This window comes from Lampetra fluviatilis, unplaced genomic scaffold, assembly GCF_964198595.1.
Source record: "Lampetra fluviatilis unplaced genomic scaffold, kcLamFluv1.1 SCAFFOLD_1028, whole genome shotgun sequence".
Taxonomy (NCBI): domain Eukaryota; kingdom Metazoa; phylum Chordata; class Hyperoartia; order Petromyzontiformes; family Petromyzontidae; genus Lampetra; species Lampetra fluviatilis.
The window spans coordinates 19,630-34,578 of NW_027620670.1; the positions used below are offsets into that span (position 1 = coordinate 19,630).

The 14,949-nt window shown below is 52.5% G+C and overlaps 1 protein-coding gene across 1 annotated transcript; it reads left to right on the forward strand.

Annotated features, from left to right (window-relative positions):
- Nucleotides 1-970: 970 nt before the first annotated feature.
- On the forward strand, nt 971-14,572 carry LOC144954227 (uncharacterized; the record flags this gene model as incomplete). The annotated part of the gene is made up of 2 exons (XM_078884775.1): nt 971-1,138; nt 14,096-14,572. Coding segments are annotated over exons 1-2 (574 nt in total), but the record flags the coding sequence as incomplete, so codon positions are not given.
- Nucleotides 14,573-14,949: the final 377 nt, after the last annotated feature.

The following is a 14,949-nucleotide window of genomic DNA, read 5'->3' on the forward strand; positions in this document are numbered from 1 at the left end:
AGGGGAGGAGCTAGTAGAAGAAGGGGAGGAGCTAGTAGATGCCCCGGAAGGGGAGGAGCTAGTAGAGGAAGGGGAGGAGCTAGTAGAGGAACCGGAAGGGGAGGAGCTAGTAAAGGAAGGGGAGGAGCTAGTAGAGGAACCGGAAGGGGAGGAGCTAGTAAAGGAAGGGGAGGAGCTAGTAGAGGAACCGGAAGGGGAGGAGCTAGTAGAGAAAGGGGAGGAGCTAGTAGAGGAACCGGAAGGGGCGGAGCTGGTAAAGGAAGGGGAGGAGCTAGTAGAGGAACCGGAAGGGGAGGAGCTAGTAGAGGAAGGGGAGGAGCTAGTAGAGGAACCGGAAGGGGAGGAGCTAGTAAAGGAAAGGGAGGAGCTAGTAGAGGGGGAGGAACGAGTAGAGGAACCAGAAGGGGAGGAGCTAGTAAAGGAAGGGGAGGAGCTAGTATAGGAAGGGGAGGAGCTAGTAGAGGAAGGGGAGGAGCTAGTAGAGGAACCGGAAGGGGAGGAGCTAGTAGAGCAAGGGGAGGAGCTAGTAGAGGAACCGGAAGGGGATGAGCTAGTAGAGGAAGGGGAGGAGCTAGTAGAGGAACCGGAAGGGGAGGAGCTAGTAGAGGAAGGGGAGGAGCTAGTAGAGGAACCGGAAGGGGAGGAGCTAGTAGAGGAAGGGGAGGAGCTAGTAGGGGAACCGGAAGGGGAGGAGCTAGTAAAGGAAGGGGAGGAGCTAGTAGAGGAACCGGAAGGGGAGGAGCTAGTAAAGGAACCGGAAGGGGAGGAGCTAGTAAAGGAAGGGGAGGAGCTAGTAGAGGAACCGGAAGGGGAGGAGCTAGTAGAGCAAGGGGAGGAGCTAGTAGAGGAACCGGAAGGGGATGAGCTAGTAGAGGAAGGGGAGGAGCTAGTAGAGGAACCGGAAGGGGAGGAGCTAGTAGAGGAAGGGGAGGAGCTAGTAGAGGAAGGGGAGGAGCTAGTAAAGGAAGGGGAGGAGCTAGTAGAGGAACCGGAAGGGGAGGAGCTAGTAGAGGGGGAGGAGGAGGCTCAGAGGAGGCAGCGATGGCGTCTCCCTCCACTCGTTCTGCAGTCGGAGACTCGGCGGCTGCTGCTGCTGCGGCTGCCTTCAAAGAGCAGCAGCCGTGGGCAGCGACACTCGGTAGGGTGGTGAGGGTGGTGAGGGTGGTGAGGGGGTGAGGGTGGTGAGGGGGTGAGGGTGGTGAGGGGGTGAGGGTGGTGAGCGTGGTGAGGGGGTGAGCGTGGTGAGCGTGGTGAGCGTGGTGAGGGGGTGAGGGGGTGAGGGTGGTGAGGGGGTGAGGGTGGTGAGGGGGGTGAGGGGGGTGAGGGTGGTGAGGGGGTGAGGGTTGTGTGGGTGGTGAGGGGGTGAGGGTTGTGTGGGTGGTGAGGGGGTGGTGAGGGTGGTGAGTGTGTGGTGTGTGTGTGGATGGTTGGTGTGTATGGTGTAGTGAGGGTGGTGTGTGTGGCTGGTTGGTGTGGTGTGAGTGGTGTGGTGACGGTGGAGTGGTTTGGGTGGTTGGAGTGGTGAGGGTGGTGAGGGTGAGAGTGGTGAGGGGGTGGTGTGGTTGGTGAGGGTGGTGAGGGTGAGAGTGGTGAGGGGGTGGTGTGGTTGGTGAGGGTGGTGAGGGTGGTGTGGGTGGTGACACTCGGTAGGGTGGTGAGGGTGGTGAGGGTTGTGCGGGTGGTGAGGGTTGTGAGGGTTGTGTGGGTGGTGAGGGTGGTGAGGGTGGTGTGAGGGTGGTGAGGGTGGTGAGGGTGGTGTGGGTGGTGAGGGTGGTGAGGGTGGTGTGGGTGGTGAGGGTGGTGAGGGTGGTGAGGGTGGTGAGGGTGGTGGGGGTGGTGAGGGTGGTGAGGGTTGTGTGGGTGGTGAGGGTGGTGTGGGTGGTGTGTGTGTGAGGGTGGTGAGGGTGGTGAGGGTGGTGTGGGTGGTGTGGGTGGTGTGGGTGGTGAGGGTGGTGAGGGTGGTGTGGGTGGTGAGGGTGGTGTGGGTGGTGAGGGTGGTGAGGGTGGTGAGGGTGGTGTGGGTGGTGAGGGTGGTGAGGGTGGTGAGGGTGGTGTGGGTGGTGTGGGTGGTGAGGGTGGTGAGGGTGGTGAGGGTGGTGAGGGTGGTGTGGGTGGTGTGGGTGGTGTGGGTGGTGAGGGTGGTGAGGGTGGTGTGGGTGGTGAGGGTGGTGTGGGTGGTGAGGGTGGTGTTGGTGGTGAGGGTGGTGAGGGTGGTGAGGGTGGTGTGGGTGGTGAGGGTGGTGAGGGTGGTGAGGGTGGTGTGGGTGGTGTGGGTGGAGTGGGTGGTGTGGGTGGTGTGTGGTGAGGGTGGTGAGGGTGGTGAGGGTGGTGTGGGTGGTGAGGGTGGTGAGGGTGGTGAGGGTGGTGTGGGTGGTGAGGGTGGGGTGGGTGGTGAGGGTGGTGAGGGTGGTGTGGGTGGTATGGGTGGTGAGGGGGTGAGGGTGGTGAGGGTGGAGTGGGTGGTGAGGGTGGTGTGGGTGGTGAGGGTGGTGTGGGTGGTCAGGGTGGTGAGGGTGGTGAGGGTGGGGTGGGTGGTGTGGGTGGTGAGGGTGGTGAGGGTGGTGTGGGTGGTGAGGGTGGTGTGGGTGGTGTGTGGTGAGGGTGGTGAGGGTGGAGTGGGTGGTGAGGGCGGTGAGGGCGGTGAGGGCGGTGTGGGCGGTGAGGGCGGTGTGGGCGGTGGGTGGTGTGGGTGGTGAGGGTGGTGGTGGGTAGTGTGGGTGGTGAGGGTGGTGTGGGTGGTGAGGGTGGTGAGGGTGGTCAGGGTGGAGTGGTGAGGGTGAGGTGGGGAGGGTGGTGTGGTGAGGGTGAGGGTAGTGAGGGTGGTTAGGGTGGTGTGGGTAGTGAGGGTGGTGAGGGTGGTGTGGGTGGTGAGGGTGGTGAGATGGTGAGGGTGGTGTGTGTGGTGTGTGTGGTGTGTGTGGTGTGTGTGGTGTGGGTGGTGAGTGTGGTGAGTGTGTGTGGTGTGTGTGGTGTGTGTGGTGAGGGTGGTGAGGGTGGTGTGGGTGGTGTGGGTGGTGAGATGGTGAGGGTGGTCAGGGTGGTGTGTGTGGTGTGTGTGGTGTGTGTGGTGTGTGTGGTGTGGGTGGTGAGTGTGGTGAGTGTGTGTGGTGTGTGTGGTGAGGGTGGTGAGGGTGGTGTGGGTGGTGAGGGTGGTGTGGGTGGTGGTGGTGGTGTGGTTGGTGGTGGTGGTGTAGGTGTCTTTATGTGGGGTGGTGGTTCTTCACGTTCTGTAGATGTAGATGCCACTGGTTCTTCACGTTCTGCAGATGTAGATGCCACTGGTTCTTCACGTTTTGTAGATGTAGATGCCACTGGTTCTTCACATTCTGCAGATGTAGATGCCACTGGTTCTTCACATTCTGCAGATGTAGATGCCACTGGTTCTTCACATTCTGTAGATGTAGATGCCACTGGTTCTTCACGTTCTGCAGATGTAGATGCCACTGGTTCTTCACGTTCTGCAGATGTAGATGCCACTGGTTCTTCACGTTCTGTAGATGTAGATGCCACTGGTTCTTCACGTTCTGCAGATGTAGATGCCACTGGTTCTTCACGTTCTGCAGATGTAGATGCCACTGGTTCTTCACGTTCTGTAGATGTAGATGCCACTGGTTCTTCACGTTCTGCAGATGTAGATGCCACTGGTTCTTCACGTTCTGCAGATGTAGATGCCACTGGTTCTTCACGTTCTGCAGATGTAGATGCCACTGGTTCTTCACGTTCTGCAGATGTAGATGCCACTGGTTCTTCACGTTTTGTAGATGTAGATGCCACTGGTTCTTCACATTCTGCAGATGTAGATGCCACTGGTTCTTCACATTCTGCAGATGTAGATGCCACTGGTTCTTCACATTCTGTAGATGTAGATGCCACTGGTTCTTCACGTTCTGCAGATGTAGATGCCACTGGTTCTTCACGTTCTGCAGATGTAGATGCCACTGGTTCTTCACGTTCTGTAGATGTAGATGCCACTGGTTCTTCACGTTCTGCAGATGTAGATGCCACTGGTTCTTCACGTTCTGCAGATGTAGATGCCACTGGTTCTTCACGTTCTGTAGATGTAGATGCCACTGGTTCTTCACGTTCTGCAGATGTAGATGCCACTGGTTCTTCACGTTCTGCAGATGTAGATGCCACTGGTTCTTCACGTTCTGCAGATGTAGATGCCACTGGTTCTTCACGTTCTGCAGATGTAGATGCCACTGGTTCTTCACGTTTTGTAGATGTAGATGCCACTGGTTCTTCACATTCTGTAGATGTAGATGCCACTGGTTCTTCACATTCTGCAGATGTAGATGCCACTGGTTCTTCACATTCTGCAGATGTAGATGCCACTGGTTCTTCACATTCTGTAGATGTAGATGCCACTGGTTCTTCACGTTCTGCAGATGTAGATGCCACTGGTTCTTCACGTTCTGCAGATGTAGATGCCACTGGTTCTTCACGTTCTGCAGATGTAGATGCCACTGGTTCTTCACGTTCTGTAGATGTAGATGCCACTGGTTCTTCACGTTCTGCAGATGTAGATGCCACTGGTTCTTCACGTTCTGCAGATGTAGATGCCACTGGTTCTTCACGTTCTGCAGATGTAGATGCCACTGGTTCTTCACGTTCTGTAGATGTAGATGCCACTGGTTCTTCACGTTCTGTAGATGTAGATGCCACTGGTTCTTCACGTTCTGTAGATGTAGATGCGCCTTTTGGCGTCATCTGGTCCAACACCATGTGAGACTAGGCTCTTAAGGAAAGCTGTCTCGGGTGTGGACCAATCAACTTCAAGGACAGTCATATCCATTATCAGAGTTATGTTTTTTGTTTGCATTCCGACCGCAGGTATTGTGTTCTATGCAAACACGACTCCTTGTAAAAAAGTTGTCAGTTTTGTTGCCAGATAGAAGGGTAAAAAACCAATGATCATATTTTGCTACTGGCAAATGAGGTTCCAATGGTGTAAATGCTTCACCCCGAACTCTCATACTCTGATGGTGCGTTGTCTTTGAGTTGTGCGCCTTTTGGCGTCATCTGGTCCAACACCATGTGAGACTAGGCTCTAAGGAAAGCTGTCTCGGGTGTGGACCAATCAACTTCAAGGACCATGTGAGACTAGGCTCTAAGGAAAGCTGTCTCGGGTGTGGACCAATCAACTTCAAGGACCATGTGAGACTAGGCTCTAAGGAAAGCTGTCTCGGGTGTGGACCAATCAACTTCAAGGACCATGTGAGACTAGGCTCTAGGGAAAGCTGTCTCGGGTGTGGACCAATCAACTTCAAGGACCATGTGAGACTGGGCTCTAAGGAAAGCTGTCTCGGGTGTGGACCAATCAACTTCAAGGACCATGTGAGACTAGGCTCTAAGGAAAGCTGTCTCGGGTGTGGACCAATCAACTTCAAGGACCATGTGAGACTAGGCTCTAAGGAAAGCTGTCTCGGGTGTGGACCAATCAACTTCAAGGACCATGTGAGACTGGGCTCTAAGGAAAGCTGTCTCGGGTGTGGACCAATCAACTTCAAGGACCATGTGAGACTAGGCTCTAAGGAAAGCTGTCTCGGGTGTGGACCAATCAACTTCAAGGACCATGTGAGACTAGGCTCTAAGGAAAGCTGTCTCGGGTGTGGACCAATCAACTTCAAGGACAGTGCACATCCATTATCAGAGTTGTGTTTTTGTTTGTGTTTTGACTGCAGGTATTGTGGTTAATGCAGTGGCGTGATTCCTCGTAAAATGGTTTAAGTTTTGTTGCCAGAAAAAAGGCGGGAAAAAAGTATTACTAGTGAGGCCTTGTTGAGTCAGGCCTAGTGAGACCTACACACACACACACACACCTACACACACACACACCTACACACACACACACACCTACACACACACACACACACCTACACACATACACCTACACACACCAACACACCTACACACACACACCTACACACACCTACACACACACTTACACACACACACCTACACGCACATCTACACACCTACACACACACACCTACACACACACACCTACACACACCTACACACACACACCTACACACCGACACACGCACACACCTACACACACACCTACACACACACCTACACACACCTACCTACCCACACACCTACCCACACACCTACCCACACACCTACACACACACACCTACACACACACCTACACACACACATCTACACACACACACACCTACACACACACACACCTACACACACACCTACACACACCTACACACACACACCTACACACCTACACACACCTACACACACACACCTACACACACCTACACACACACTTACACACACACACCTACACGCACATCTACACACCTACACACACACACCTACACACACACACCTACACACACACACCTACACACACACACCTACACACCGACACACGCACACACCTACACACACACCTACACACACACCTACACACACCTACCTACCCACACACCTACCCACACACCTACCCACACACCTACACACACACACCTACACACACACCTACACACACACATCTACACACACACACCAACACACCTACACACACACACCAACACACCTAAACACACACACCAACACACCTACAACAACAACCGCCATTCGCCACTAAGTGGCGGTGACGTCACCACGACGCTTGTGCCAGGCCATGTGCACCCTGAGGCCACGTGAAGTGTCGAACGCCCGCTGGCAGGAGGTCACGGGGCAGACCCAGGTGCCACGGGTCGACTGACCGAGATGACCGAGATGACTGGCTGATCCACCACCTGTGCCCCCTACTGTGCCAACTTGCTGTGCTTTAGCCACCCGGCGCTCCGCTCGTTGTTGTGAGCGTCGCTCCTCCGCCCTCCGTTGTTGTTGGAGGGCGACTGCCTCCAACTGCCCAGTAGCGTCCTTCACGAGCCTCCTCCACTGAGGCCGATCTTGACACCGCTGGTACCAGTCATCGGCAAGTCCACTCAGCTCCACGTCCTCCTGTACCACATCACTCCATCTCTTCTCTAGCCCGTGCCGCGCCCGTTTAGCCCTCTCGATCCGGCCGAACAAAAGCTGTTTAGGCATGCGGTGGCTGGGCATGCGGGCTACATGACCCAGCCAACGCAGCCTTGCCTGCCGGAGGAGCTCACTGATGGGACTTTGCCCAGATCTTTCAAGGACTTGTGAGCTCCTCACACAATCCAGCCTGGTTAAACCCAGGATGGATCGTAGGCAGGCCAGCCTAAATGTTTCCAACCGGCGAAGATGCTCCACTAGGGGGGTCCACGTTTCGCAAGCATAGAGAAGGGAGGGAATGACCGTGGCCGAGAAGACCTGAAGCTTCGTGCGGAGCGACAGACCAGGTAGCTTCCACACAGCGTTACGCAACCGATGAAAAGATATTGCCGCTCGACTGATTCGGAGTGAGACCTCTGCTGATAAACTGGAGCCGGTCATAAGCACACTGCCCAGGTATGGGAAACTCTCCACTCTCTCCACAACTGCCCCATCACCGATTGGGAGTTGTGGGGGCGGAGTGCCCGATGGTACAAAATACCCAGGCAGGTGCTTAGTTTTGGTGGGGCTGATGGTAAGGCCCCACCTCTTGGTGGCACACTCCAGTCTCAGCAGCAGCGTCTCCAACTCCTCTTCTGAATGAGCAGCTATTACCAAATCATCGGCATACATAACGTGGTTGACCAATAGGGAGCCATCCCTTGATCGCACCCGGGCGTCGATCAGCCTCCCATTATATCTGTACCAAATGGTAATTCCCCCGATACAGCTTTTGAAGGCTTCACGAACTACGCAGTCGAAATAGATGTTAAATAATGTGGGAGCCAGAGGACATCCCTGTCGCACCCCAAGGTGTACAGGGAAAGGCTCCGACTCCCGGCCACGTAGTTTTACCCGGGCCCGCTCACCATCATGAAGGTCCTTAATGATCGTGAGCAGAGGGTCAGGGACTCCGAAAGCACGAAGAACAACCCAGAGCCCAGTCCTACTGATGGTATCATAGGCTTGGACCAGGTCAATAAAGCAGAGATGTAGGTCTTTTTGAAATTCCCTACACCTCTGCTGGAGCAGACGGACAGAAAATATGGCATCTGTGCAGGACCGCCCTTTCCTGAAACCGCATTGGGGCTCCGCAAGCCTCTCCTCAGCGTGCCTAGCAAGGCGATGTTGAATAATCCTTGCCAGGACCTTACCCGGCACACTGAGGAGTGAGATGCCCCTGTAGTTGTTACAGTCGGTACGGTCCCCCTTCTTAAAGAGGGGGACCACCAGGGCATCCTTCCAGTCCTGCGGAACCCGTCCAGTGGTCCAGACTGTTGTTATGATGTCATATAGGGCAGTCTGTGCACAAACGCCACCCTCCCTCAGCATTTCGCCTGGGAGATCATCTCTGCCCGGTGCCTTCCCTGGTCTCAGACTCCGGATCGCCCTCAGTACTTCCTCAACAGCCGGTACCTCAGCCAGCCACTCACAGGGGGTGACCTCTTCCAATATTTGAGGCACCGCAGCCTCAGCAGGGTTATCCCCACTTTGTGCCATGATGTTTTCCTGGCTGAGAGATTTTCCCTCCCCCAGGACCTCACAGAAATGCTCAGCAAATCTGCAAACCTGTTCCTGGGGGTCGGAGATTGGATCACCGTTTTTTCCTCTAATGATGGTAATAGGTGTGGCGCTACAGGTTACTTTTTTGATGGAGTTAACGAGTGATTTGTGATCGCGGGCTACTGAGGCAGACTCCATCTCCTCAGCAACCCGCGACCACCACCCATCCTTACAGCGCCTCACGGCTCTCCGAACCTCCGAGCGAAGACTGCGGTAAACCTCCTCATTCTCTGACGTGGGATGCTGTAGGCGATGAGAGTGGGCCTGTCGCTTTTTCTCAATTAACCTGAACACCTCCTCCGTCAGCCAGGGTTCCCGGGGAGGTCTGGACCGCGTACCCAAAGCAGCCATTGCAGCTGCATGAGTCACAGTCTTAAACCTCGCCCATTTACCCTCGACATCAGGTGGAGTGGGGGACGATGCCAACCCCAGCTGCAAGCGATGATGAAATTCTCGCTTGCAACTTTCATCAGCTAACTTAGACCAGGCCACTTTTGGTTGGAATGGGATCCTGGGTGTACACCCACCACCGGAGTGGAAGAATGGCAGGCGCATCTTACACCTACACACACACACCTACACACACACACCTACACACACCTACACACACACACATCTGTACACACACACATCTGCACACACTCACAGCTTTACACACAAAGATCCCCCGTGTAGCCTGTAACAGACTGTAGGGGCAAGTGCTGTTAGCGAGCAGAACCTATGAAGGCCGGCACTGCACACGAGGGGGTGGGTGGTAGTGGTGGGTGGGTGGTATAGTGGTAGTAGTGGGTGGTAGTGGTAGTAGTGGTGGTAGTAGTAGTGTAGTAATAGTGGTAGTAGTAGTAGTGGTAGTAGTAGTAGTGTAGTAATAGTGGTAGTGGTAGTAGTGGGTGGTAGTGGTGGTGGTGGTAGTAGTAGTGGTGGTGGTGGTGGTGGTAGTGTAGTAGTAGTAGTGTAGTAGTAGTGTGGTGGTAGTGGTGGTAGTGGGTAGTAGTGGTAGTAGTGATATTAGTGGGTGGTAGTGGTGGTTGTAGTAGTAGTGGTTGTAGTAGTGGTTGTGGTAGTGGTTGTGGTAGTGGTTGTAGTAGTGGTTGTGGTTGTGGTTGTGGTAGTGGTTGTGGTAGTGGTTGTGGTAGTGGTTGTAGTAGTGGTTGTAGTAGTGGTTGTAGTAGTGGTTGTAGTAGTGGTTGTGGTAGTGGTTGTAGTAGTGGTAGTGTAGTAGTGGTTGTGGTAGTGTAGTAGTAGTGGTAGTGTAGTAGTGGTTGTAGTAGTGGTTGTGGTAGTGGTTGTAGTAGTGGTTGTGGTAGTGGTTGTGGTAGTGGTTGTAGTAGTGGTTGTAGTAGTGGTTGTAGTAGTGGTTGTAGTAGTGGTTGTAGTAGTGGTAGTGTAGTAGTGGTTGTAGTAGTGGTTGTAGTAGTGGTTGTGGTAGTGGTTGTAGTAGTGGTTGTAGTAGTGGTTGTGGTAGTGGTTGTAGTAGTGGTTGTAGTAGTGGTTGTGGTAGTGGTTGTAGTAGTGGTTGTGGTAGTGGTTGTGGTAGTGGTTGTAGTAGTGGTTGTAGTAGTGGTTGTGGTAGTGGTTGTAGTAGTGGTTGTGGTAGTGGTTGTAGTAGTGGTTGTAGTAGTGGTTGTAGTAGTGGTTGTAGTAGTGGTTGTGGTAGTGGTTGTAGTAGTGGTTGTAGTAGTGGTTGTGGTAGTGGTTGTAGTAGTGGTTGTAGTAGTGGTTGTAGTAGTGGTTGTAGTAGTGGTTGTAGTAGTGGTTGTGGTAGTGGTTGTAGTAGTGGTAGTGGTTGTAGTAGTGGTTGTAGTAGTGGTTGTAGTAGTGGTTGTAGTAGTGGTTGTGGTAGTGGTTGTGGTAGTGGTTGTGGTAGTGGTTGTAGTAGTGGTTGTAGTAGTGGTTGTGGTAGTGGTTGTAGTAGTGGTAGTGGTTGTAGTAGTGGTAGTGTAGTAGTGGTTGTGGTAGTGGTTGTGGTAGTGGTTGTAGTAGTGGTAGTGTAGTAGTGGTTGTGGTAGTGGTAGTAGTAGTGGTTGTAGTAGTGGTTGTAGTAGTGGTTGTGGTAGTGGTTGTAGTAGTGGTTGTAGTAGTGGTTGTGGTAGTGGTTGTGGTAGTGGTTGTAGTAGTAGTGGTTGTGGTAGTGGTTGTAGTAGTGGTTGTAGTAGTAGTGGTTGTAGTAGTGGTTGTAGTAGTGGTTGTAGTAGTGGTTGTAGTAGTGGTTGTGGTAGTGGTTGTAGTAGTGGTTGTGGTAGTGGTTGTGGTAGTGGTTGTAGTAGTGGTAGTGTAGTAGTGGTTGTGGTAGTGGTTGTGGTAGTGGTTGTAGTAGTGGTTGTAGTAGTAGTGGTGGTAGTGGTTGTAGTAGTGGTTGTAGTAGTGGTTGTAGTAGTGGTTGTAGTAGTGGTTGTGGTAGTGGTTGTGGTAGTGGTTGTAGTAGTGGTTGTAGTAGTAGTGGTGGTAGTGGTTGTGGTAGTGGTTGTGGTAGTGGTTGTAGTAGTGGTTGTAGTAGTAGTGGTTGTGGTAGTGGTTGTGGTAGTGGTTGTAGTAGTGGTTGTAGTAGTGGTTGTGGTAGTGGTTGTAGTAGTGGTTGTGGTAGTGGTTGTGGTAGTGGTTGTAGTAGTGGTAGTGTAGTAGTGGTTGTGGTAGTGGTTGTGGTAGTGGTTGTAGTAGTGGTTGTAGTAGTAGTGGTGGTAGTGGTTGTAGTAGTGGTTGTGGTAGTGGTTGTAGTAGTAGTGGTGGTAGTGGTTGTAGTAGTGGTTGTAGTAGTGGTTGTAGTGGTTGTAGTAGTGGTTGTGGTAGTGGTTGTAGTAGTGGTTGTAGTAGTGGTTGTAGTAGTGGTGGTGGTAGTGGTTGTAGTAGTGGTTGTAGTAGTGGTTGTAGTAGTGGTTGTAGTAGTGGTTGTAGTAGTGGTTGTGGTAGTGGTTGTGGTAGTAGTGGTTGTGGTAGTAGTGGTTGTAGTAGTGGTTGTAGTAGTGGTTGTAGTAGTGGTTGTAGTAGTGGTTGTGGTAGTGGTTGTAGTAGTGGTAGTGGTAGTGGTTGTAGTAGTGGTTGTAGTAGTGGTTGTAGTAGTGGTTGTAGTAGTGGTTGTAGTAGTGGTTGTAGTAGTGGTTGTAGTAGTGGTTGTAGTAGTGGTTGTGGTAGTGGTTGTGGTAGTGGTTGTGGTAGTGGTTGTAGTAGTGGTTGTAGTAGTGGTTGTAGTAGTGGTAGTGTAGTAGTGGTTGTAGTAGTGGTTGTAGTAGTGGTTGTAGTAGTGGTTGTAGTAGTGGTTGTAGTAGTGGTTGTGGTAGTGGTTGTGGTAGTGGTAGTAGTAGTGGTTGTAGTAGTGGTTGTGGTAGTGGTTGTAGTAGTGGTTGTGGTAGTGGTTGTGGTAGTGGTTGTAGTAGTGGTTGTAGTAGTGGTTGTAGTAGTGGTTGTGGTAGTGGTTGTAGTAGTGGTTGTGGTAGTGGTTGTAGTAGTGGTTGTAGTAGTGGTTGTGGTAGTGGTTGTGGTAGTGGTTGTGGTAGTGTAGTAGTAGTGGTTGTAGTAGTGGTTGTAGTAGTGGTTGTGTAGTAGTGGTTGTAGTAGTGGTAGTGTAGTAGTGGTTGTAGTAGTGGTTGTAGTAGTGGTTGTGGTAGTGGTTGTGGTAGTGTAGTAGTAGTGGTTGTAGTAGTGGTTGTAGTAGTGGTAGTGTAGTAGTGGTTGTAGTAGTGGTTGTGGTAGTGGTTGTAGTAGTGGTTGTAGTAGTGGTTGTGGTAGTGGTTGTAGTAGTGGTTGTGGTAGTGGTTGTAGTAGTGGTTGTGGTAGTGGTTGTAGTAGTGGTTGTAGTAGTGGTTGTAGTAGTGGTTGTAGTAGTGGTTGTAGTAGTGGTTGTGGTAGTGGTTGTGGTAGTGGTTGTAGTAGTGGTTGTGGTAGTGGTTGTAGTAGTGGTTGTAGTAGTGGTTGTAGTAGTGATTGTAGTAGTGGTTGTAGTAGTGGTTGTGGTAGTGGTTGTGGTAGTGGTTGTAGTAGTGGTTGTGGTAGTGGTTGTAGTAGTGGTTGTAGTAGTGGTTGTGGTAGTGATTGTAGTAGTGGTTGTGGTAGTGGTTGTAGTAGTGGTTGTGGTAGTGATTGTAGTAGTGGTTGTGGTAGTGGTTGTAGTAGTGGTTGTAGTAGTGGTTGTAGTAGTGGTTGTAGTGGTTGTAGTAGTGGTTGTAGTAGTGGTTGTAGTAGTGGTTGTGGTAGTGGTTGTAGTAGTGGTTGTAGTAGTGGTTGTAGTAGTGGTTGTAGTAGTGGTTGTAGTAGTGTAGTAGTAGTGGTTGTAGTAGTGGTTGTAGTAGTGGTTGTGGTAGTGGTTGTAGTAGTGGTTGTAGTAGTGGTTGTAGTAGTGTAGTAGTAGTGGTTGTAGTAGTGGTTGTAGTAGTGGTTGTGGTAGTGGTTGTAGTAGTGGTTGTAGTAGTGGTTGTAGTAGTGTAGTAGTAGTGGTTGTAGTAGTGGTTGTAGTAGTGGTTGTAGTAGTGGTTGTGGTAGTGTAGTAGTAGTGGTTGTAGTAGTGGTTGTGGTAGTGGTTGTAGTAGTGGTTGTGGTAGTGTAGTAGTAGTGGTTGTAGTAGTGGTTGTGGTAGTGGTTGTAGTAGTGGTTGTAGTAGTGGTTGTAGTAGTGGTTGTAGTAGTGGTTGTGGTAGTGGTTGTAGTAGTGGTTGTAGTAGTGGTTGTGGTAGTGGTTGTGGTAGTGGTTGTAGTAGTGGTTGTGGTAGTGGTTGTAGTAGTGGTTGTAGTAGTGGTTGTAGTAGTGGTTGTGGGTAGTGGTTGTAGTAGTGGTTGTGGTAGTGGTGGTTGTAGTAGTGGTTGTAGTAGTGGTTGTAGTAGTGGTTGTGGTAGTGGTTGTAGTAGTGGTTGTAGTAGTGGTTGTGGTTGTAGTAGTGGTTGTAGTAGTGGTTGTGGTTGTGGTTGTAGTAGTGGTTGTGGTAGTGGTTGTGGTAGTGGTTGTAGTAGTGGTTGTAGTAGTGGTAGTGTAGTAGTGGTAGTGTAGTAGTGGTTGTAGTAGTGGTTGTGGTAGTGGTTGTAGTAGTGGTTGTGGTAGTGGTTGTAGTAGTGGTTGTGGTAGTGGTTGTAGTAGTGGTTGTGGTAGTGGTTGTGGTAGTGGTTGTAGTAGTGGTTGTGGTAGTGGTTGTAGTAGTGGTTGTGGTAGTGGTTGTAGTAGTGGTTGTGGTAGTGGTTGTGGTAGTGGTTGTAGTAGTGGTTGTGGTAGTGGTTGTAGTAGTGGTTGTAGTAGTGGTTGTAGTAGTGGTTGTGGTAGTGGTTGTAGTAGTGGTTGTAGTAGTGGTTGTGGTAGTGGTTGTGGTAGTGGTAGTGGTAGTGGTTGTAGTAGTGGTTGTGGTAGTGGTTGTAGTAGTGGTTGTGGTAGTGGTTGTGGTAGTGGTTGTGGTAGTGGGTGTTAGTGGTGTGTGTTGTTGTTGTCACGTTCTGACCACGTGTGCTCCCCTCTAACTGGACACCTGTGAGACACACAAAGAGCTTCACGGATCTTCTGATTGTGGTGGTGAATGATCATCCAGAGGCGGAGCCTGGACAGGAAGAGGCGGAGCCTGGACAGGAAGAGGCGGAGCCTGGAGGAGAGGAGGCGGAGCCTGGACAGGAAAAGGCGGAGCCTGGACAGGAAGAGGCGGAGCCTGGACAGGAAGAGGCGGAGCCTGGACAGGAAGAGGCGGAGCCTGGGCAGGAAGAGGCGGAGCCTGGAGGAGAGGAGGCGGAGCCTGGACAGGAAAAGGCGGAGCCTGGACAGGAAGAGGCGGAGCCTGGAGAGGAAGAGGCGGAGCCTGGAGAGGAAGAGGCTGAGCCTGGGCAGGAAGAGGCGGAGCCTGGAGGAGAGGAGGCGGAGCCTGGACAGGAAAAGGCGGAGCCTGGAGGAGAGGAGGCGGAGCCTGGACAGGAAAAGGCGGAGCCTGGAGAGGAAAAGGCGGAGCCTGGAGAGGAAGAGGCGGAGCCTGGAGGAGAGGAGGCGGAGCCTGGAAATGATAATGACCCCATTGCAGGTGAGTGGGTGGGTGAGTGAGTGAGTGGGTGGGTGAGTGGGTGGGTGGGTGGGTGAGTGGGTGGGTGAGTGGGTGGGTGAGTGGGTGAGTGGGTGGGTGAGTGGGTGAGTGGGTGGGTGGGTGAGTGAGTGGGTGAGTGGGTGGGTGGGTGGGTGAGTGGGTGGGTGGGTGGGTGAATGAGTGGGTGAGTGGGGGTGAGTGGGTGGGTGGGTGGGTGAGTGGGTGGGTGAGTGAGTGGGTGAGTGGGTGGGTGAGTGGGTGGGTGAGTGGGTGGATGGGTGAATGAGTGGGTGAGTGAGTGGGTGGGTGAGTGGGTGGGTGGGTGGGTGAATGAGTGGGTGAGTGGGTGGGTGAGTGGGTGGGTGGGTGAGTGGGTG